Raw genomic sequence first — 24,012 nt, 5'->3', positions numbered from 1 at the left:
GGGGAAAATCTCTTCTCCAGATAAGCCTGGGCACTTTATTTCAGTGGGCTTCAGCCATCTAGGTAAGAAAATGATTTCTTTTCACTGAGTCTTTTGTGTCGATGGGAGTTACAGGCTCTGGGTGAATGTGGTTGCAGCGTCTACCCTCCCTCTGAGGATCTGAGGGTTGCTGCTACTCTGGAGCCTGAGAAGCCTCTCCTCCTCCAAAGGGGAGACATGGAGGATCTTTGTTTTTTGTCGTCATCAAGGTATCAAAAACACGGACGTCTCCCTCTCATTGTTAGGGAGGAGAGGTTTCTTAGAAAAATGTGATTAATTTCATCGGCCTCATAAACTTTACAGAATTTGATTCTGGATGTGAATGCCCTGAGTTCTCAAAAGTACCCCTGAACCATCTCTTGTTAACTTAACGTATCCACGTTTTACTCAGTGTCCTTTGAGAACACGGCAGCAACTGAGACTACCTTGCGTCATACAATCGTAATGTGTGCAATAAGAAAATCTCATGAGTCCATTTTGCAACTGTTTGACAAGCCACTGTGTGGTCAAACATTTCCTACCATCTTTGACTTTTAGACAGCAAAAAGCTTCCATTGTTCAGTTTGATTTTAACGGCAAGCCTCTTCCTTGTGTGCCAAAGTCCCCGACACAAAGGTAGGTTTGATGTCTATAAACCTCCCCAGCCAGGCTCCATCACTCACTTCTCCCCAGGCTTTGGTATATCGCCTTCAAGAACAACACTCCTTCACTCCTTCTGGAAGCCACAAAACTCATCCTTGTCAATGATCCTCTGAGTCTCTTCCTAAGACGAGGAAGGGATGTGCTTTAGGGATGGGGAGCGGCATGGTAGTGAATGTGGTTAGGAACATGAAAGGCAGTTTATTCTCACGGTTCAGTCACTGGCCCACCCTCCGGGCTCTTGGACTGGCCTACCTTGGCATGCAGACTCTGTGGTTTGTTGGAGAGGATGTCTGCAGCTTCCCTGCAGCGGGTGGAAAGGTTCAGGATGGCAGCAGCTGCTGCTATGTGGGTGTCTTCACTACATTGACCGTAGCTATAAGAGCTGGCACGGCAAGGGCTCTGTGTGTGGGCGCCTGCACTAGGCAGTCGATTAGGAAATTTCCCTGGATTTGAAAAATGCTTTGCTGTTGAAGAGAGATTTGATTAGCAATTGCATGTACGTGTTTTAGTCATTAAATAGATTTGCTTTAGACATGTAACTTCTTACATTAAAACACGTTAAGAATAAATTTAAACATGATCCATTATCCATTGGTACACTCAATGAAGGTTATTGAGATTGATTTTCACAGAAGTTCACAGATCGAATGATGTGATGGCTGGGGAAGAATGTCTATTCTCTTAATATTTTTCGTATTTATGCTTCTTATGGTAAAAACTCTATAACTAATGTTATGGGACAGGTGCACTGGCAGCATTCGTGGCAAAATTACGGATTAAACTACACTGGCAAAATCTGTCAGGGACTACAGAGGCTTAAGACTTGGACATCTATGAACTGTGTATGTGTGAAGACCAGTAATTCCAGTAGCGGGAAAAAAAAAAGTGCACCCTTTCAACATTTGTTTTCACAATAACAATTTATATTTAGACATAGAATTGTATTTTTATTATTTGATATACAGGTTTGTTTTGTGCTTAAACCAGTAGAAGTTGTTCTTAATGTCCGACCAAATGGAACTAAATAAATGGTAGAGCCTTTAATGAGCTAGCATTTTGCATATTTAGGTAGAACATGATATGTAAAGGACAGAGAAAGTGTTCTCAGGGTGAGCAGAAAGGCAATTTTAGTTATCAAGGCTGAATTTCTGTTTTATGTTTCTGTTGTGGCAACAAGGCATTATGGAGAGAGAGAATTAACCATATTTCTCTTCATTCTGGGTGTTTGTAAACATCGCTCAAGGTTATGGGAGAAACACCCAAGATTTAAGAGGGATAATATAGAAGCATTTAGTTATTTATTTTGCTGCAAATATTGTTTACTCTAAACTTTGATCATTATTTTTCATGAAGCAATTTAAAACATTTCCAACCGTGATTCCTACAATTATAAAAATATAAAAATGTCACTGAATGTTTGCATTTTTAAATGATATCTATATTATATGAGTATATAGAATGTCCTTAACTAGCTTCACTTGAATTAAACATCTATGTATATGTGTATGCATATGTGTACATTTTATATATATATAATAGAAAACATTGTGTACCTGTGCATATATAATTTTTCCCCAAATCTAACAGGTTGTTGATGTTATTTAGGCTGAGCCCTATTTTTAGTCAGAATAGATAGAATATCTTTTGGAGTATAGCATACAAGTTGTTAATGGGCCAACTCCTTTCAAGTATGTTTATCAGTGCTACGTTTTATATAACATCTAGTTCTTTGAAAGACATGACCAACATCACAGAATGAAGTCCATGTTATATGTTCCTAAAAGCACTCAGTGTAGGTCCAGAGGTATGAGATCAAAGGGATTCCATAGATTTGCATGTTGTGAAGAATCCATGGTCTATGGAGGACTCAAATTGGGAAATTATTTCACTTCTTTCCTTATAATACCATAACGCAGGATTCATATCTGGGTTCATCCCAATGTTCACTTTCTTACCTTTTCATTAGACTATTCAAGGACACTAAAACACTTGAAGAAATGTGTTAATAAAAACACCAAGTTGTATATATTACACCATCTTCGAGTTATGATCTTCTATACAGACGTGCTACCATTAGAGTATTAACACATTTTAAATGATTCTATATTAATTCTTCAATATGTGGATAAACCTCTCCACTGTCACACATATTGCACCTATTATAAAATCTTGATTTCTAAACTGTGAGTTTCTTCCAAGACCTTCATTTTTTTCTCTCCTTCAATCTAAGTGCTTTTGCTGATTTAAGTATTACTTTAAGTAGTATTTCAATATTTTACCTGTTAAATTTCCATAATTTCAACATGAATCAAAATTACTGTATTGTGATGACTATAACAGTTTTTATTAATCCCAAACCCAGCTGAATGTGAATTAAATATTTCTTTAGAATGGCATGATATTTGGAGGATAATTAATCCAGTAACTATTCACCATGTTCAGTTTAACTTCATGTAAAATCAGTAATTCTGATCAAGTTATCACTTGATAACTTATTTTTATTTCACTGCACAATATATTTTCTCTCCTCCCTGCAGTAAATAACATATTCTAGATTTGAGTACACCCCTGCCCCCAAACACACATCGACAAGATGCATTTTTGGGAATAAGGATTAGAATTTGAGGCTTACATTCAGGAAATGGTGGTGTTTTTCGTCCTTGACCTGTTTGTACGAGGGGACGTTTACCAAAAACCTGGGCATCGAAACTGGCATAATCGAATGGTACTTTTCCAAACTTCTCTTGTTCTTTTGACACTGTGGCTCTGGGAGAGGAGATGGCTTGTGATCGGAAATTGAATTCAATTTGTTTCACCAAGCTTGTCCTGAAGAAAGAGGGGAGAGTTCAAAAGAACTATGATGAAATTCTTAGTAAGCATATTAGCATCAGAATTTAAAGCAGATCCGATGTGTCATGCCTGTCAGTACCCACGGAGACAGTGTACTATGGAAAAGAGCTGGTCACAGTATGATAAAAGAGAGTACTCTGTGCTGGGAGTGAAAGATGGGAGGCACCAAGGGTTCTGGATGGCTATGGTGAGACTGCATGTTGTGGGTCTGTCTCCCATTGATAAAAGAGGAATGTGCAATTTTGCATTTGTCTTATGCAGATACAATGAGCAGCAAGTATTTAGTGTCTGTTAGCACTTTGAGTTTCACAGAGAAAAACACATCTAACTATCATTAGGGCACTGACAAGGTGTGCACATTCTACATGTTAAGACTATTAATCAGCCTGGTGGTGAAAAGTCACGTTTGTAGCTGGTGGGGAAATGGCATTGTAGTCCATTCAAAACAAGCGATGCTGAATCCCACTCTCCTTCAGCAGAGCTGACAGGAGCCTGACACCCAACAGGGGCAGCATATGCACCAGAAACTTCACTTCTGAATTGTGAATTTCTTAGGCTTTTCACCTTTTTTTCCTTTGTCTCGCTCTTTTTGTTGATTCTTCAATATTTTATCTGTCAAATTGTTATCATTTCAATATGAATCAAAATTTTGTATCATAATAACTATCACATTTTGCAATAGAATTACAAACTATGAGTTAAATATTCCCTTACAACTACTGTATTGGGATTAAACAAGGGCATCATATTTGTGATTATTTATTATATATTTTATATATATAATATATATATTATATATATTATATAATATATATATTATATATATATATAATATATATATATATATTTAGCACCCATCCCAGTCAAGAAAAACACAAATATAGTCTAATGGTAAATGAATATAAACAAATACACCTTTCAGAATTTAGCAATATCTAAAATACTTATATGTTTTTCTTTTGTTTTCCACCAAAGAATGCCTGACTCATCAGAATGTCAAAATTTCAATGATATTTCTTGGATTACATAAAAAACATTTAAACTGCTACATAAAAATATTTGAAAAAGCAGTTGATCTTATTATTAGATATGTAATTTGGTGTATAACCCTAATATATCTTCATCCTAGTCTAAAACACATTTTTTAAGAAATTAGGAAAATAAGACTAAATGCTATTTCTATATTTGATAAATAACCTAGAAACTAGAGGATATGGCCATATTAACCAAGAAACTTGTTGCTAAGATTTTTAATTGCTAGTTATTCAGTAATTCATGATCTTTGCTTGACATATGTTCTTCACTCATCTGATTTTGACTCTTTAATTAAATCTCTAAGAGCACATATTAAGGGAAGCCATATCTTGAAAATGCTTCTAATAACAATGTTGCATTTCAGTGTCTCAGTAACAGTGAAGATCTGGTCATCTGTTTTAATCCTGAAATAACTTTTCCTATCAATATGATTTATTATTAATAAATGTATAACTTTACATTGTGTCATCACTTGTGGTTTATTATTTAAGCATAAGTAAGGTTTTCCAAACTGCTGGAGATTGTGAAGTACCTGGGGCAAACAGGAGATATTTCATTAACACTTATCAGTTCATGGAATGTATTTTTGTCTTAAAGAAATTATATGTATAGCTGGAACAGAGGAATGAATATGTAACACCACATATTTTGGGTGGGTGTGAGTGATTTATGAAGGCATTATCTGCAGGGAGAAAGGTTAATCAATCACCGGGAGGGCTTACCTGACTAGTGGGATGGGTTGCATTTAGTGACACAGAATTTTGATTAATGTATGTTTTACACTTTATTTCTTTTAGATTCATCCACATTGTGTTACCTTTACATATAGATTAATTTCATGTTAAGTTTCTCAGGGTCTAGCAGTTCATTTAAGTGAGAGTATGATTAACTGGACCAGCCTCTCAAATAGACATTGGTAGTTGGGAACGAAGGTCGGGCCATAGTGAATTGGCACATGAGGGGAGCTGGACGCATTGCATAGGGGCCATGGCATGGACAGACTACTAGGAACGTCATGGGAGGGTCATACCTGTGAACCTGGTCAGGACACTGCCCGGTTTTGGGTGAATCAAGCTGATTTTTGTCCTGGGACATTGCCAATTTTTCAGCTGCAGCAATTGGACAACCAGAAAGACTGTTTAAAAAATTAAAAAGAAGGATTTGAGTTAAAAAGATAAAGTAATTTGCTTTGGCATGTACCTCACAACATACTTGGCACGCATTAAGTGTTAAGTCACATTAATAGTTCACTTAGCACCTTTCTTAGGCTAATAGATCCTAAAAGGGTTTTGCAAACTACCGTGTCAACATTTGCCCCCCAATCCCATCTAAGAAGTGATGAGTAACAAAGTCATTTTTTAAAATCGGAAAATTATGTAAGGGAATTATTCTGAAAGCCATTTTAAGTAGAATTGTACATTTTAAGTAGAATGCACCCACTCCAATTGCAATGTGCCCAGCTATAGATGTTAGTATGATAATTCTATGATTTATCTCAAGCGTTTTAGAAAAATGTTAGGGACTAATTTTAAATCAGTTTAAATTTAAAGTATAGAATATGAAGTTTTCTGGCAATGTGCTTACAAGTTACATAGTATCTTGTGAGCACATAATAGATACACAGTATATATTTACATACCATACAATACATTTGTATGTAAATGCACATGTGTGTTTTAAGTGAGTAGGAATCTCAACGTAATGAATCTCAATGAGACGAATTAATGTTTACCTTCCTCCTGGCTTATAGTCAGAACCACAGTAGATTGAAGCCCTTTTGGTACCTTGTTAATGTTTATTGGATGGGATCCAAGACAAACCCTACACAAATCTTTTCAGTGTCAAAACGGCTATGGTGAAGTTCCAGAGCAAAAAAGAACATGTTCTGTTTGTATGATTATATGAATGTATAACTCTAGTGTTCAAATAGAACATTTTTTTTTGTTTGCCAGTCTGTTAAATGATAATTTCTCAGAAAGTAAAGTGTGGGGTTTTTTTTGTTTGTTTGTTTTTTACTCTGTACACATTGAGAATATTTCTTATCTATTTCAAGTGGTAACATATTTGATAGTGATCCAGAGATTTTGATGACACCGTGCTAGTTCCTTATTTCCTCCGTGGAAAGTCTGTCTCACTTCTCTTCGTTAGGTAAGAGTAGCATCTCATCACAATCACCTCCTGTGGGTGTTGCGGTTGCTGTTCACATGCCCTCTTCCGGTGCATCCTGGGGTGGGACACTTGAGCACGTTTTCATGCATGGCAAGAACTGAGCACAAAATATCACAAAAAGAAAAGAATAGTATACCATGAATACATAACATGCTAACAAACTGACTTCTCAACCTTGCATTCATAAGAATTTGGTTATATAATCTGTCTTTCTTCCCCCAATAAATGTTCAGGTTGAAATTAATGAGCACTCAAGAACTTCAAAAATTAAATTCAGCAGCGTGTTCAAGTTTTAGTTTCTCTAAAACGTCATGTCATGGTTAACACTAGACTTAAATTAGACTATTCTGTTTCTATTTAACTTAAAGTGAGAGGCTCATAACCTTCCTTTTATATTTATGTGCTTTTCCTTGGAAAAGTGGATGGAGAACATTATTTGTCAAGTAGTTCCTGTTAACTTGTCCCCACGGTGTGAACTTCTGAATATAGTGTTCTTTATTTTCTAAGAGATATTACTTTGATTCTTGTCCATTGCTCCCCACTCCCTACCCGCACTGCCATTCAGTTATTGGTGGAAGAGCATGGTTGGGTGAACAACTCGGTAATCACTTTGAAGAACTGGTAATCTACTGGGACAGTGCTGAACAGATTAGATGCACTGATTTGTAAAGCTGTGTTTTCGAGAAGGGTGATGCTGAGGCATTCACACCACTGTGGTTTGTATGACCCACGGGTGTTTCAATATGTAGGTTAAAGAAGTAGAGGATATAGGGGCGCCTTGGTGGCTCAGTGGGTTAAGCCTCTGCCTTCAGCTCAGGTCATGATCTCAGGGTCCTGGGATCAGGCTCTCTGCTCAGAGGGGAGCCTGCTTCCTCCTCCTCTCTCTCTCTGCCTGCTTCTCTGCCTACTTGTGATCTCTCTGTCAAATAAATAAATACAATCTTTAAAAAAAAAAAGAAGTAGAGGATGTAACACATGGATACTTCAAAACTTAGAAGGCAGTCCTTTCCTTCTCCTCCAGTTTCCTAGCTCACAGCAAGGCTGAGGGTAGAGAAGCCACCAATGTTTGCTCTTGCTCAGGGACCTCTGCTACCGCAGGATCCCCTCGAGAGGCATGGCAGGCATCACAAGTTCCTACGAGGAATGGGGATACGGGGAATAGGGAGGACCCTGGTGATGGTGCACTTTTTTTTTTTTTTTAAAGACTCCATACCCAGTTTGGAGCCCAGCTCATGGCTTGAACTCACAACCTTGAGATCAAGACCTGAGCTGAGATCAATAGTTGGATGAACCACCCAAGTGCCCCTGGAATGCACTTCTTATATTTAGATGATGCACTGAAGCCAAAACCACTCCTGGGCTTAAGGAAGCCATACCTCTGGGTGAGAAAGGACTGTGCAGTCCACAGTTTTTTTTTTTTTTAAAGATTTTATTTATTTATTTGACAGAGAGAGAGAAACCACAAGTAGGCAGAGAGTCAGGCAGAGATAGAGGGGGAAGCAGGCTCCCTGCTGAGCAGAGAGCCCGATTCGGGGCTCGATCCCAGGACCCTGAGATCATGACCTGAGCCGAAGGTAGTGGCTTAATCCACTGAGCCACCCAGGCGCCCCAGTCCACAGTTTTTTAACCATGACTTTTGTTTTCTGGATTCTGATGCTTTGTCATCTGGGCCCTGGCAAACCCTGGAGAGACTGCCTTTTCAAACAGCTTTTAAAGGCAAATCAACCAATTGTGAGCCTACGCCCAACTGCCTCTTTTATTAGACTCACACTCTCCACCTGCCAGGTATAAGACACCCATCGACAACCCTCAAGCTTTGGAGCCTACTGAGCGAATTCAAACTAGCCAGTCTTAAGACTGCTTACTTTGCTCCTTCCCATTGAAACCGGAAGTTCCCCCATCCCTGGCCACTGATGACCCTGATGCTCCCCTGTGTGGCCCTGCCTGCAGGGTGGCACACCCCCACCCTTCAGGAACTATAACAAATTCTCTTCACAACGTCGGTTGTCTCCGGACCTACTCTCCTAACTGTACCCTCAGGTTTTCTATTAACCCATTGATTTTAAACACACAGCTAGATGGAAATTTTCTTGACACAGAAAGGAAACTTTATATTTCCATTCCGAATTCCACATTGGAGGAGAAGGAGGATAAGATAAGGATGAGGATAAGGATAAGAAGGAGGATAAGATCATGATGCTGTGGCGCACTAAGAAGAAGCCTACTGGTTTTAAGGATATGTCATACTCACTTTCCAGGGGAACCCGCACTTTGTGGGGGCACCCCGAAAGGCTGCGGTGGTGGGGGTAGAGTCCTGTCACGTGTCCCGTGCCATCGCATCCGGGGATAGGGCACTTGGTCTCCCTCTTTTCAGGCCTCGGTGAATCTACAGAGAAATTAAATCAAGAGAGTCATCTGGCTCTTCTTTCCCTCCCCATTCACTAGAGTGGCCTTGCAGGGTGACATTCTCACTTCACTCAGTTTTTACAGCATAAACATTCTTCTCACATTGCCTTGAATAAGACCGTCAACTAAGACCTGTGGAAGCATAAAAAATGTTTTCAATTTTCTTGGTTTTCTAAGCAAAGGCTGACACAGGGCAAGGGAGTGTTAAAATACAGAGATGGTTTTAAGTTGTCATATCACATATTGTAGTTAGTGTCTCATTATGAAAAACGAACCCCACGCCAGAGGCAGAGAATGCCCAAGCTCCTGAAAAGGGAAAAAAAAAAAGTGAGAAAGAAGAAAGAATGTATCTAAACTAAAACTGTCTCTTATTGAAAGGGTCTCAAGAAAGCCAGATTCCAAATGATAAAACAAAGAAGTCACCCCATCAGGAAGGGTTGCTCTGGTCTTGTTCCTGCAGGTCCCTGGCCTCCTGTGGCCCTAAGGCTCCAGGTCCAAGTGCTGCTCCCGCACACACGTAGAGCCCGCTCTGGCCAGAGTCAGTGAGGGAGTCAGCAATGGCATCTTGTGCCATGCCCAAACAATTGGCCGTGCTGCAGAGGGCCCAGATCCTCCAATCCCAATGCATTACCACTTTGGATCAATCAGGAGAGCAGCTTTCATTTTACTCTGAATGCAGAAACTGAAAACTCAGGTGATAGGAGGACAGCCCGGCAAGGAAACATTCTAGGAAGAAGAAATACAGGGTGGGGTTGGCCTTGGGTGGTCTGTACCACCAAGAACATTGGGGTATAGAAGGGGACCACAGGTGCCAGGAGGCAGAGAAAAGGGGCACTTTGTAACACTGCTAGTCAGGCTGCCATGAGGCACTGACCTAGAGGGGGAGGTCGGAGGATGAGCTGGGGTTTTAATCTTCCAGCCCACACTTTGCTGAGGGTTAGATGAAAGGTTATATAAATTTATAAAATAAAGAAGGATTATCATATTGGTGATATTGGTGGGGTTAGAGCTACCACAGCAGAGGCCTTCTGCAGATATTTTCATACTTGTGACTGAGATAATAAACCGAAAACAGAAATGCATTTTTGGAGCCCAAATCACCCCCCTAACTTGTGCCTGGAATGATGTACCAATCACTGGGACAATCTCGTCTCTCAGAACTGACGACCAGAGGAACCAGAATCACAATGGACATGGGAGCCTCAGAGAAAGGACCAGTGTGGAATGGAGGCTGGCCGCAGGCTTCTCAAAACACGAAGTATCCCGAATAATGAATCCACTTGATGCTGAGAGTGAAAATAAATAATCTGTGTGATCCTGCCTTAGGAAAGCTGTTGGTGGTGGACTAAGGGGCAGAACCCTGCTGCGTGAGGATGCGGCGGGCCCATATGTTCCTGCTCCAAGCCTAGTACCGAGAGCAGAGCGATGTCGCGGGATGCGACAGCCATCTCCAGGGTGGGATATTGCGATGAGCAGACGTGCCTCTGTGATACCACGCCACCCCAGTTGTTGGATTATAAACAGTCCTGGGCAGATGGGCACAGCAGGTTGTATGTAATGCAATTATTTGGGGGCATGCTTTCACTAAAGGGGGAGGAGCCAAGGATCCTTCAACTTAGGCACACACTGCCTGGGAGGGAAGGTCAGCAGAGAAAACTAGAAATCGAAAGTGAGAAATGAACAGCCCAAAGATAAGGATGCCTTAAGTATCAGACATTTATGTTTTGTGAAAAACAGGATTTAAATGCCATGGTATCGGGATTGTTCTCTGTCTTTTGCAAGAAATAAAGAGGCATATTAAGAGTTTTGACATGTTCTTTGACTTTTATGGCTATATATTTTACTTAATCCAAAAATGTTGCTAATTTTGAAGTTGTTTTAGGTCTATAATATCTGTAGATGGAGAGTCAAAAATCCATGAAGTTTGATTCAAGTGACATTACGGTGGTTGACACCGCATATGAGAGAAAATTAGAAAAGAGGAAAAGCAATGTGGGTTTTGATGCCCTTCCTCGCTTGGACCTGGTCCAGGTGAGGTCACATTTCTAAACCACATTGAAAGGTTTGGCGCTGTGCATTTCCCCTCCTTGCCACATTATTTGTCTATAGGAAGCCAGAGAGGGTGTGGGAGATAAGGCCGGGCTGGCACCTGACCAGGTGTGGTCCACTGACAGTCCATCATGCACGTTTGTCTGCAAGCCTTCTCTGCTGGGTGAAACAGATGCCATGAAATGCTCTGTGGGGCAGAACCTGTTTGCATGATAAGAAGGCAGAGCTTGAGTTCTCAGATGACTCTCAGGCCTGGCTTTTCCTCTCCTTTTATTTTCTTTGCTGAATGCTGCATAATGAGAGTGACCTTATACTCTGGTGACCTTACGTGTGGGTATGCCTGGGACTATCTTATTCGCACCTGATACACTCTTGTGATTGTTTGTAGCACTCCCCTTTGCTCTGAAAGTGCCTTAGGCAGTACAATAAATTCTATGGTGACTCCATACACACTGTGACCTAAAATCTCACTAAATCTTAGTAGCAACAAGATAGCTGAACTTTTTAAAAAAATTTTTAGAATTGTTGACTCATCTGCAGACTTGGGTAAAACGATACTTTATAGTGTTCTCTCCTTTAACAGCGGGATCTCATGCCCAGGGTATATGGGAAATTAGGATGATATTGTGGAGATCATGAATCTCAGTTGGTATGAATATTGACCTAAAAGCATGGAATGCACACCAGAGGAAGAAGCTGCTCATAAGCCACTGTGTCCCACATCTGGGATGAGGAAGAAGAAAGTCAATATCTAACTTGGACTCTGCAAGTACCTTCTAGATGAAGCTTATAGTTCCCATGCATTATGGGCCTTACCTCTTTTTGCTAGTCTTTTCATCCTAGTTTGGTCTGGACCTCTTGCAAAGGCTTTGAACACTGCAAGGCAGGACCATGCCCCACACAATAGGATATATTATTGAATTAGCCAGCCTCATACATAATTCTCTAAGCCTTATATCACCCTTTACAAACACAGATTCTATTGCGTTGGTGTTTTTTGAAAACAAAAAGTTTTACGTTCTATAAAAATGACCAAAGGATTGTCAAATATTTTAAGCTATGGCACAAAGAATTAAAGCTTCTCCAAACACTGAATTTCATGGAGCTAGAAGATATCATCAGTTGCAACATAGTGCCGCATTTTGTGTGTTAGCAAGTGAGGAAAAAATTACTGAAAATTAAATTATGGCATACCCTTTTGATTTCAGAGATGTTAAAATGGGAAAACTGTGTATCTTAGAATGAATGAAATATAGTAGATGACAAATTATGACTTTTTAGGATTTGAGGTCAACTTTATCTATTTTTTTTTGTTTTGTAGCCCATTAAAAAAATAATAAATATGCACACAGGCAAGTTTAGCACGTTGCATATTAGTGGAGTATACAAAGCTCACAGTGGGTCCCGTCCCAAATCATACACTGCATTGATATTCTGTCTTGATCCTAATCCTGGCAAGTGTGTTTGCATAGTATTATTATCTTGCTCCTCACTACATGACATTATTTTATTCTTTGTTTTGTTTTCTCAGCTCCGAGCTGCAAGAAAATAATTGACAAGATTGCAGGTGAGTACTACAATAGACCCCAAATGACAAAATATACAGTTCATTTCTGCATGAATCTCAGAAAGCAGATCATCCAAACCATAACTAACATACTATTCTTGTAAGCTTCCTGGGGACATGATCTTAATTTTCTCTAAGATATTCTAATTCTGTGATTCTTAGACTTTAAGGTACACAAGAATCATCTGAATAGCGTGCTTTAAAAAAAGGCAAGTTCTGGAGCAGTAAGTCTGATAGGATCCTGGAAATACCCATCCTAAACAAGCCTTCTAGGCACTTGAGAACCACGATTTGAGAAATACCATCTGGTGTAAGACTCAGGGTGGGGGGAGGAGTAGTATTATGGGAGATAGGACATAATTTCACTAAAGTTGAGGAACAGTTTTAAGGCCTCCTCCAAGCACATTTATTCTTCTCATTCATGTTTGGACCAGATATTTGTGGCCCTGAGTTAGAGACCTGGTAAAAGCACAAGGCTTCTAAAGGCATTAACATTCAGTTTTATCCTAAGAAGGATCAGAGCATCCTGTCCAACTTGCCAGTAGCTCGACATTATTTTGAAGCTCCTCCAAAGGAGTCAGGTGATCCCCAAAAGAAAGTGGAAAAGAAAAATTAAATTTCTGGAATTGATTTGATTAATAAAATGATTTAAAATCCAAAAAGTACTAATGTCCCTCTAACATGTCCAATATAGTACTGTACAAATACTATATATTTTTTAAAAAGCTGTCACATTAAGAGAAAAAGAGACAATGATTCTTTTTTCATGTGTAAAAACATCGCAAAACTGACCAAGCTTGATCTGAGAACAAGCTAGAGAGCAGACAGAGGAAAAGAAAAAGATATTGTTATTTTACAATATGAATTGGTTTTTAAATTGCATCAAGTTGTCAAAAGCTATCTGGAAGTGATAATCAAATCTTACTAATTTTTCTTCCAACCTTCAAAGCAATTTTATTCTTAAAATAAATGCAAAAAATGTGTCTTACGTTTATTGTTAAAGATTTGTCTTCCACCCATATCAATAACTTTGGTTTGTCTCCTTTCCCCAGCAAGGTGTTCCAGTAGAAACCTGTCCAACTCTTTGTAGGTGTTATGGAAAACACAACCTCGCTCAGCTTGGAGAGCAATCGCCTGCTCCAGCAAACTCAAGTTCCCCTTCGCCTTCTCCAGGTCAACAGACTCTTCTGTCATGGCTGCCAGACACTCGTTATCATCTTCCTCCATCCCAGTGAATGAGGGCTGGGCTTTGCTGTCCAGCGGTTCCATAGGAGCATTCTGTGGGTCTCTCCTTTCTGTTTCAGAATCACACATATTTTCACAAGTGCTAAACTTATCACCTTCAGTTTTTATTTCAGGAACTTCCAATAGGTCTTTTCTATTATCCACTAGAATATACTTTGGGACCCTGTGTGGTTTGGTTTCTTCTGAGAAGTTGGAGCCACTGTCCCAACCATTCTCTGCACTTTCAGAGTTACTTTCACTGTCATCTGAGGAGCAGAACCGAAGCTGGGAATCATCAATCTTTTCTTTTCCATCATCAGAATGAATCATAAAGCACTCATCAGCTTCATCACTCTCTGCTTTTAGAGACTGGATGCCACTGTCATTTAAATTCTCACTTATGGTCTGAACAGACACATTTTTTTCAAATTTCCCCAAGTGCATTAAAGATTTGACCACAAGCTCTTGATAGCAGCCATATCTGTCTTCCTTCCCATTGGAGTTTTCTTGTGCAGTCGAATGAAGGTTTTCATCCATAGGTTTTATCACGATTTCTTCTATGGAAAAAGAAAGCCAATACTTAAAAAAACAACAGCAAAAAATATTTTAAGAAAATTGCACCAATAAGTAGATGAGGGACAGATTTATATACATATATATGTATATATACATATATCATATATATGCATCATAAGTACATGTGAATATGTAGATTCTATCAACTTTATAAACACTGAAAAGAAAAATATATATGAATGAATATGAAATAAAACAAAACAGACCTTAATGTTCTGAGAATTGCATTTAAAGAAGTGAGCTAGTAAAATTTTCAGCATATTAACAACTAATTGTTTCCAGGGTACTGAAATAGATACTTAGCAATAACAGAATGCTGAATGTGAAATTGTCGTTACTGTACCTCTTATATTTGCAAATCCTAACCAACCAGAAGGAAATAAAATATGTATAATACTATGCATAAAGGAAACATCAAATTTCTCTGCTAGCATGGCAGTGTATTTTCAAAGCTTATTTGGTTTATGTTCACTGCCTCCACAGTTTCTCAAACATACTTTCAGATTTTATGGGATGTTAGTTAAAAGACAGAATACATCCACATACAGATGATAACTAAGAGAGTTCTGAAGTTTTCAAGGTTTCCTGTTGACTTTCAGAACTGTCACACAGAAATTCCATGCCAAAGGAAGTACAAGTAAATGAGAGAATTAGCATGATCAAATATCTTTTTTAAATTTTACTTATTTATTTATTTTTAAGGATTTTATTTATTTATTTGACAGGGAGAGAGATCACAAGTAGGCAGAGAGACAGGTAGAGAGAGAGAGGAGGAAGCAGGCTCCCCTTCCGAGCAGAGAGTCTGATGCAGGACTTGATCCCAGGACCCTGAGATCATGACCTGAGCCCAAGGCAGAGGCTTAACCCACTGAGCCACCCAGGCGCCCACAAATATCTTTTTTAAAAGGATTATTTATTTGTTTATTTATTTGAGAGAGAGAAAAGAGAGCCTGAGGGAGAGATTGAGAGCAGAGGGTAAGAATCGCCAGCAGACTCCGTGCTGGGTGCAGAGTCCACCATGGGGCTGGATCTCAGGACTCTGAGATCATGACCTGAGCTGAAATCAGAAAGTTGGAAGCTTAATCAACTGAGCCACCCAGGCTCTCCAGCATGGTCAAATACATAAAACAGTGACACATTTTCTGGCCTGGTACGTGCATGCATTTGTGTAAGAAGGCAATAAGATGAGAGATGGAGATGGCCAAGTAGGTAGAACATCAACGAATTGTTTTCAGTAGCCGGCCGACTGGAGTCGTCAAAGAGCCTTGGGACTAAGAGCAGGTCTCCACTTGCCAGTCTGTCCAGAAGAGTCCACGGGATCTTTCCCAGTCAGTTATCAGTGTCATCTCCTTCATCCTTGGCAGTGGCCCAGCTGCAGTGACAGTATGTGTATGTATAGTCATATGTATATGTATATGTATGCATGCATGCATATATGTATATGTGCACACACACATATGCATTATATCTATATATATAATATATGCACACACACATATATACATATGTGTGTATATGTATGTGTGTGTGTGTGTGTGTGTGTGTGTATATATGATGATAGCCTACCCAAGCTTGCACCCAATTAAGGGTACAATTCAGGGTGCAGATCTGCTAGTGTTCCAGCCCTGGCTTAACATGCATGGTGATCAGGGGAGCATGACACCCAGCATACATGCAGCTGTGAAATGCACCAGACAACCCAGCAATGGTTCCCTTAAATATTCAGTCAGACAAAAGAAGAAGGAGAAGAAGAAGAAGAAGAAGAAGAAGAAGAAGAAGAAGAAGAAGAAGAAGAAGAAGAGAGGGGGAGGAGGAGGAGGGGGGGAGGAGGAGGAGGAGGAGGACCATTTCTGTGTCTCTGAAGGCAGAGTGGAGGATGGGCAACACAAAATAATAAGCCCCCTTAAAGACTGTGAAAGACACCAAGTGAAGTGCATTCTGTGTTAATAAACATCTTTGGAGGGAAGAAAAGGACAGCCATCCTGCGTGATGGCTGCAGGAGAGGGTGTCTGTGGAGGAGACAATGTGCCTTTTTTGGTCTCATTTAATTTTTTATAAACATTGTCTCTGACAAGGACACTCAAAAATACATCTCCATCATCTTCCTTTCTGGTAATTATCTCCCTAAATCAACACTGGACTGCCAGGATCAAGTAAATATTGCCATAGTAACTAAAAGCATTTTTGGATGAAGGGAAGAATTTAGTCACAACACTAGCCCCTTTAAATAATGCTGATTATAGGGTGCAGTCTTTTGTTGGGATCTATTCAACATAAACTGAAAAATTTAACATTTTACTTCCTAGAAAAGAGGCTGGATAAACAAGCACATCACATTTGATAGGATGGTCTTTTCCCTTCTGAATTCATATCAGAGGAATTCCAGGTTTAAATAATATATTAAACATAGTCTAAAATGCAAATGAAGTTTTTCTCAATAACACGGTTGGCTATTAGGAGAAAGTGTAAAGGGTTATGATAATTTTAAAGTATTATGAACTACAGAAAACAAATAAAAAGCATTTTCAGTGAATATGCTCAATTCATTGAACTATTCTCTCACTCCACTTAACTACCCACATGTGTACAATAATGATTTATAGACATTATACCTAATTATGCATATTTGGGCTGTGTTAGAGTGCTAACAAAAGCTCTAGAAAGCAACAATTACCTCTGTTGCTTAGCTACATAGTTTAAAATATTCCTATTAAGTGCAGATCACCAGAGAGGCGGGAGTGACAAAAACGCACATGTGCAGGACAATGCGTTTCCCTGTGCTGCTGCCAACTGCTAGCATTTTGGGTCATTTCCAGTTTACATAATTGTTTGGTTCAACTGTTTGTTATATGCTAAAAGAAAATATTTATTAATTATTCTTCAGAAAGAGAGAAGTCCTGCCGATAGAGGTGCCTATGTGCGTTGCACGAGATGGTTTCCAGGGATGTTCCGCAAATCTGCAAACCAACTTTCCATATACCTACCCCTCTCTGGCTTTCGCTGTCATTAGAAGAAAAAAAAAAAAAAGTTGAATTAGCTTTTGAACCTGACAGATCTGTGACGAGGTTCTTGTTTCTCCTAGCTCTGTAATGGGCTGCCTACGTGTTTACGTTAGTGTGTTTTTATTTTCATGGATGGCTCGGTGATTCATTTGGTACCTTTGTCATTGAAACAACTAACCTGATTTGATTCCGGGCTTGCGTGCTCATGTCTGTGCAAACCCCAAAGGCATCCTTGACCTTTCTGAACCCTGTGTGTTCATTTACACGGTGAGGCACGTTGCAGAATTTACACGCGAGAGCACGCAAAGCAGGTGCCACACAACAGGTGTTTGGTAAATGACGGCTGTCTTCTCCCTTCCCCAGATACACATTCAGAGCACAGTAACGGCAGGCAGGCGATACAAGGGAGCCTCCACATAAATGAGGTGGGGCTTGTGTTCTGCTTAGAATAAGCAGTGAAACTGATCCCTGAGAGAGAGCACAGCCCACAGTGTGAAGGAGGCTTGGCCAGTTTACCACCCATGCCGTGCAGGCTATGGAACTGCTCATCAACAGCCTTCAGAAACTGGGGGCTTCAAAGCCCAGTGCACAATGTGGAGGGAAAACCACGATGGGTTTGAGGTCCAGAGACTAGGGCCGAACTGCTGGCTCAGCACCACCTGCCTGTGTGACCCTGGGGCAGGTCTGTGTCTCTGAGTCCTTGTTCCTCATCATTTAAATGAGGATGATCCAGTGACATCCTAGGACAATAAACTGTTAAGCTCCTGGCATGGTGTTCAGTTCTTTACTGCATTTAATCTTTACAGTAATGACAAGAAAGGGACTTTCTGCTCCATTTTACAGAAGGGAAATGATTTTCTGAGGGGCTAGGGGCTTGCTCAAGATCACACAGCTAGCCAGGGGTGGCGGGGGTGGAGGTGGGGGCTGACATCCAGATCCAGGGCCATCCCTCTACAACAAGCTACCCCAAATCCCACAGCCCAGTAAGCTCATATTTCTCAACTGATGCTTATAAAACACAGCAACCCTTAGGAGAAACTGTTCAGAAAACTAATAGAAAACTATTATTTTCCCAAGTTCGGGTACTTTCAAGGGTGAATTTACAGGAAGATACTAAAATACAATTGTCACCTGACTTTTGATCAAAAAACAATGACTTCTAAATTATAAATAAAATACGTAAAAATGAATAAGCAGCAATAACAAGACAAAAATTAACAAGTACCCACGCCTTGGCTATCTCCGTATAACAGTGTAGGTCAGAAAATTCCTTGGGCACACTCCCTGGGGACATTCAGAGAGTTGGATGTTTACCTAGCACACACCTTTCTCCTCCTGAAAGGATTTCAAAGTGTGGGGCAGGAGGAGGGGCCAGAGCTGGATGACACCTTCTGCGACATGAAGTAAAAAAAAAAAAAAAATGTTTTTGCCTGATATGAAAAATTTCACATTAGTTTATTTGCTTGAAACCAAAGTCTCTACTCTAAGGGGTCTGGTAATCCTAGGAAGCATATGTTAATGACTCTCACATTATCCCTCAGATGTTCTGCCTCAAAACAACTTTAAAAATTCCTCTGAAAATCACAAGTTTGGAGTTTGACTCCTTTAATATAACTGGATTTTATTTTAATTGGATTTTAGTTCTCTTTCTGGAACTATCAAAGTTACTTGTATAGATATATTAGTTTTCCAGGTCTCTTGACTATGTAAATCTTGCTGAGAATTAAAGTCCTAGAAAAATGAATTTATCTTTCAAAATTCTAAAATCATAGTGGTTTATCCCTTATTTGTGTTTCGTTGAGAGATAAGATGTGTTAAAGTGATCATTTCAGCCCCTAGAGCTCCTACAGTTGTGACAGATTTCCCTGAGTCATGACTGTGAGCTTAGAAACTGAGGAAAGACACCACACACGTGGCTAAGCTCACTTCCAGGCGACTCTTCTTTTCCTTGTCGGCATTGGGAAAGCACATGCTTGTCCTACCACCTGATAGTACTTCACAAGCTCATCTTCTGCTTGCCCCAGTGAAGAGGTGTATCTGTAAGGTTTGTCCACATTCTCTTCTATCACCATTAATGCAACCTGCAGTTCTTTGAAAGACACCCAATTGAGGGTTTGAGACATTATTTTGCTATTAAATGGATTCAAGCCCAGGACTTAAAGCCTTCCTAAGTACTGCCCCCTTCTTCATCATCTGAACCACCTGCTGAAGACACAACTGGGCACACACCTGCAAGGTAAAGACCTCAGGGAACACGGAGTAAATGAGATGACCAGTGAAAATCCCGCCTTCCTTCTGGAGGGGTGGGCAACTTGCTCAGAGGTCTGAAAACAATTTAGATTCTTTCAGCTGGGGGTAGGAGCATCTGTGACCTGTCATTTCTGGAAACATAACTTTGTGATTGGATGTTATAGAACGCCGCCCTCTCTACTTTCGGAAAGTAGTCAGAGCACAGGAGGATTGGATTATGGAACACGGTTAGCTGAGAAATAATTATTTTGCTTATCCTTCAATTGTGTCCTAATTATCTTCTTTTCAACACCTACAAGCTGCATTACCTTAAGCATTAAATCTCTTTGGTCTTCAAAGATCTCATCTGTAAAATTGGGACCATAATCATACATACCTCATGTCATTGTTGGGTGGATTAAGTGATATAATTTATGTTCCTGGAATATATTAAGCATTCAAAAATAATGGCCACTACCACTACAGTTTCAGCATATTCTTATTTATAGTGCTTCCAGTGCTAAATATAAAAATAGATAACATTTGTGAACCTGCAAATATTTGTCCATCAGTGCTTCTAACTGAATGTTTCACTGAGTACATTTTGACAGAATATTTTCTTGGTGGATACTGAGCATCTATGATGATCACACAACTAACATAAAAGGCAGGAAAAAAGGGGGCAGATAGAGTCCTTGTCCTCATGGCAGTTACAAGAATGGGTTGGTGTAAAAGATGCCCATTAAAAAAAAAACAAAAACAGTTGGTGAGTTAAGGTCAACTAGATGAATTTTATAGCTCAAGTCTAACCACATCGATTCAAGGACCCTCCCTAATACTAGATTCAACCTACAGCTTTCATAAATCAACAAAAAGCAGACCAGCTCAAGGAAACAAGATGAGTCAAGGCTCATTATAATTTACAGATGAACGATGAGGCTTTAAGCCATATGGTAAATACGGAGAAGCCAGGACATTTGCTTAAACACTGTCAAATCAGCATACAACTTTGTTTTCACTGCAGAATCTCAAACTACTTGCAAGCTAAGATTACTGAAGATCTGATGGTTGTGTCCGGAATTTGTGTTCAGTCAGTATGCTTTTACATCTTTTCTAGTAATCCCTATTGCTGTCACTTTAATTCTGTCTATAATAGATACTTATGATCTGAGAGCTCTTTGCCTATGGTTTGTAAAATACATACTTCTTTTCAAATGACATCATATTTAGTATATTTTGATTCCTTAAAAAATCACATTCAGAAAAAAACATATTTCATAGAATATATGTATACCTCATTTCATTTTCTAATCAGTCAAACTTTTGATTTCCATTTTTTTCATAAATTTTTGAGATATTTGCATGTCCTTCAATTTCATCCTCAAGCACAAAGTGGTTGGTGATGGTCCAACTCCTGGAGGCACTGTGACCACCATGAACCTAATAGGAGTAACTGTGAACTGGGGAGAAGCATATCCTAAAATTTCAAAATAGTAACTATGAATCACTTAGCATGCAAAGAGCATTTTGTGAGCAAGTGAAGAATTGAATTCATGAAATACAATGTGTGCCTAAAGGTAATTGAAAATCACTTATTTCAGAACTAATGGGCACAGTGATACATTTTCTACAACACATTATTATTTGAAGGATCTAGGCTGCCAACTTTGGGTTCCTTCTGCTAAGTCCTTTGCTATAAGTATTTATTTTAAAGATGGTAAAAGATTAGGGTCACAGGTCACCTGTATTAGCCTGGGTTGTTAATACCTATTATATTTGGGGGGACAAATAATGTTCTGTGTGTTTATAAAACAAAAAAGTAAATTCTTTATTTATATATGTCATATCTTAGATACCTTAAGCTTAAATATGTCCTTTTATTTTTAAGGATTCTTTCAGGGATAGACATCTGTCCTATTAGGGAGTCAAGGTACTCTTTAAGGCTTAGTATCTTTTATTTTCCTCAAAAAGAGGCACACTCCAATTCTGTGCTTTTGAAAATGGACTCAGGCAAGAACTCTCTATGACTTATATTTAGACTCCCGCAGTTACTGATAAACAAACAAAAAAAAATTGGCTCTCAGTAAATGGATGCTGGATGAATAAATGTTTGGTTTTGCTTTCAAATGGGAATTTGCTTCTACAGCCACAAAGACTAGATGTTCTAAGTTAAGACTGAGGCTTTGGTGTCGGGGAGTAGATAAAAGTTTGGACTGTTCCCGCTTGCTACCTGTGGCAGTGCGATCGCTGGCTTCTGGGAGGCCGTCTTCCTCCTCTGCCTCGGTCCTGTCATCACATTCTTCTCTGCAGTCCAGGTTTGGGCTGTAGTGTCGGGGCTTCATTAGCAGGGATTTTCTCTTGTTGACTGGGACACCCAAAGCCTGCTCTGCAGCTCTCCTCTTCTTCGCCATGGAGCAATCATATGCAGCACTGTAGTGATTGAGGGAAGTATATGGAGAAAGACTATACCACTACTTGCCATTTGATTTCCATGAAGTATAACCCAAAGCCCGTGGAACCTGGGACTAAAGGTTTAGGGTTAGGTGTTGGCACTAACAGAAACAGCCCACCCATTGAATCTACTGAACTGTGCGGATTCTGTTTTACTGTCTATCAGAAGAGTTTAAAAAAAAAAAATCATCCTTAATCCTGAGTAAGCATATGTTAATCTGTGCTTTGCTTGGCACTACATTAAATACCCAGGGAGGGATGAAACAAGATTTGCACTGGTTTGCTAATCCTAAGAAACAGCTAATGTGAAAAATATACCACCAGACGCACACACAAAAAACATGTCCACTATGGATAAATCGCAAGGTTTTTCAAATAGTTGTTTGCTACCCAAACTGCTTATCTCTGTCACAGTTGTGGATCAAACTTGAGATGCCACATCCCGAGTTTGACCTGAAAGAGGAAAGCATAAAAGGAGGGGCAAGCTAGGAACATTCCATCAACCCATCTCCAATCACACACACACACACACACACACACACACACACACACACACACACACACTTTAAAAAGGGTGAAAAGATGCTACCTGGCATTCTGCCTTCTGATTCTCACCCATTTGGCACACAGAACAAACAAATAAAAGGAGGAGAAATAAGATTGGATTTCATAAAAATGGACAACAGTTTATCCTTACTCCTGTCCTCATATGATTTTTTTTTTTGGAAATGCTCCTGAGAGCAGCTCTTTCAAAACAGATTTCCCACATATAGCTCACTCAGAATTAATGCAGATCACTCTATGTGCTGAAGTTAAGACAAACATTCTCTTGGCAAGATCCAGGAACACCAGAGAATTTAGCCCACAGTGAGTCTGTGAGAGATATTTATTAAATGCCCTTTGAAGAAAAATGCAAGAGATTTAGAAGCAAAGATGCAGAACAGAGAATCTTAGACTCCAAGTATTTGAGATATTACTTACTCCATCACAAAAAAATGACTGAATACCCAGTAATATTATCAAATAGACAAAAGTCTTAAATTGTTCTCTTGGGAGTATCAGTCCAAAGATGGTGGCCCATTCATAAAAAAAGATTATAGTCATGAATGGATTCTTGAACTTAGAACAACTAGATTAAAAAATCTTCCGAGGGAAAGTGCCTGCATGGGTCAGCCAGTTAGGTGTCTGCCTTCAGCTTAGGTCATGATCCCAGGGTCCTGGGATCGAATTCCACATTGGGCTCCCTGGTCAGCGGGGAGACACTTCTCCCTCTCTCTCTGTTCCTACCCCCATGCTTGTGTTCTCCCTCTTGTTCTCTCAAATAAATAAATAAAGTCTTAAATTAAAAAAAAAACTTCAGAGGGAAAAAAATGGGAGCATTATTCCTTCTAGGAAAAAAAAAAAAGAATCTATAAGGAGAGAGTCTTTTAAAAAAGATTAAAAAGTGAATGATTGAAAATTATCCTGAGGAAGAGAACAGTGAAGTTTCCAAATAAACTAATTTCCCTTTACAAAATCTCGCTCATGAGTCCAAAATTAAAGTGACCCTGTAGAGAAGATGGAGCAAAAAAGATGACTATGGAGCAAAATTGAGATGACTATGGAGCAAAAACAGGCCTTTATATGGAGACTGTTGAAAGTGGAATCCTACTATCTGCTGATTTGTCAAGGAAAAGTCTACAACATGCAGTTATGATATAATAGAAGTAGGCATAAAACCAGAATTACTCTTACACTAGTCTTCTTTGTCAAGGAGACTGACCATGGAAGGAA

At 39.5% G+C, this 24,012-nt stretch overlaps 1 protein-coding gene across 4 annotated transcripts in view; it reads right to left on the bottom strand.

The window, feature by feature from the left end:
- Positions 1-24,012, bottom strand: part of LOC308341988 (suppression of tumorigenicity 18 protein) — a gene marked incomplete at both ends in the record, with an annotated part of 128,360 nt that overhangs the window by 42,354 nt on the left and 61,994 nt on the right. For 2 of the 4 annotated variants that reach the window (XM_080802164.1, XM_080802166.1), the window contains 7 exons: positions 934-1,145; positions 3,314-3,507; positions 5,597-5,701; positions 6,742-6,832; positions 8,987-9,121; positions 13,747-14,538; positions 22,019-22,218. In XM_080802164.1, coding sequence (XP_080658290.1) covers positions 934-1,145; positions 3,314-3,507; positions 5,597-5,701; positions 6,742-6,832; positions 8,987-9,121; positions 13,747-14,538; positions 22,019-22,218 — 1,729 coding nt within the window. The remainder of the gene's footprint in view (positions 1-933; positions 1,146-3,313; positions 3,508-5,596; positions 5,702-6,741; positions 6,833-8,986; positions 9,122-13,746; positions 14,539-22,018; positions 22,219-24,012) is intronic. The other 2 variants (XM_080802165.1, XM_080802167.1) reach the window with 2 other exon arrangements.

The sequence above is a fragment of the Martes martes genome, assembly GCF_963455335.1.
Source record: "Martes martes genome assembly, chromosome: 4".
NCBI lineage: Eukaryota > Metazoa > Chordata > Mammalia > Carnivora > Mustelidae > Martes > Martes martes.
This window is presented reverse-complemented; position numbering and strand designations above follow the sequence as displayed.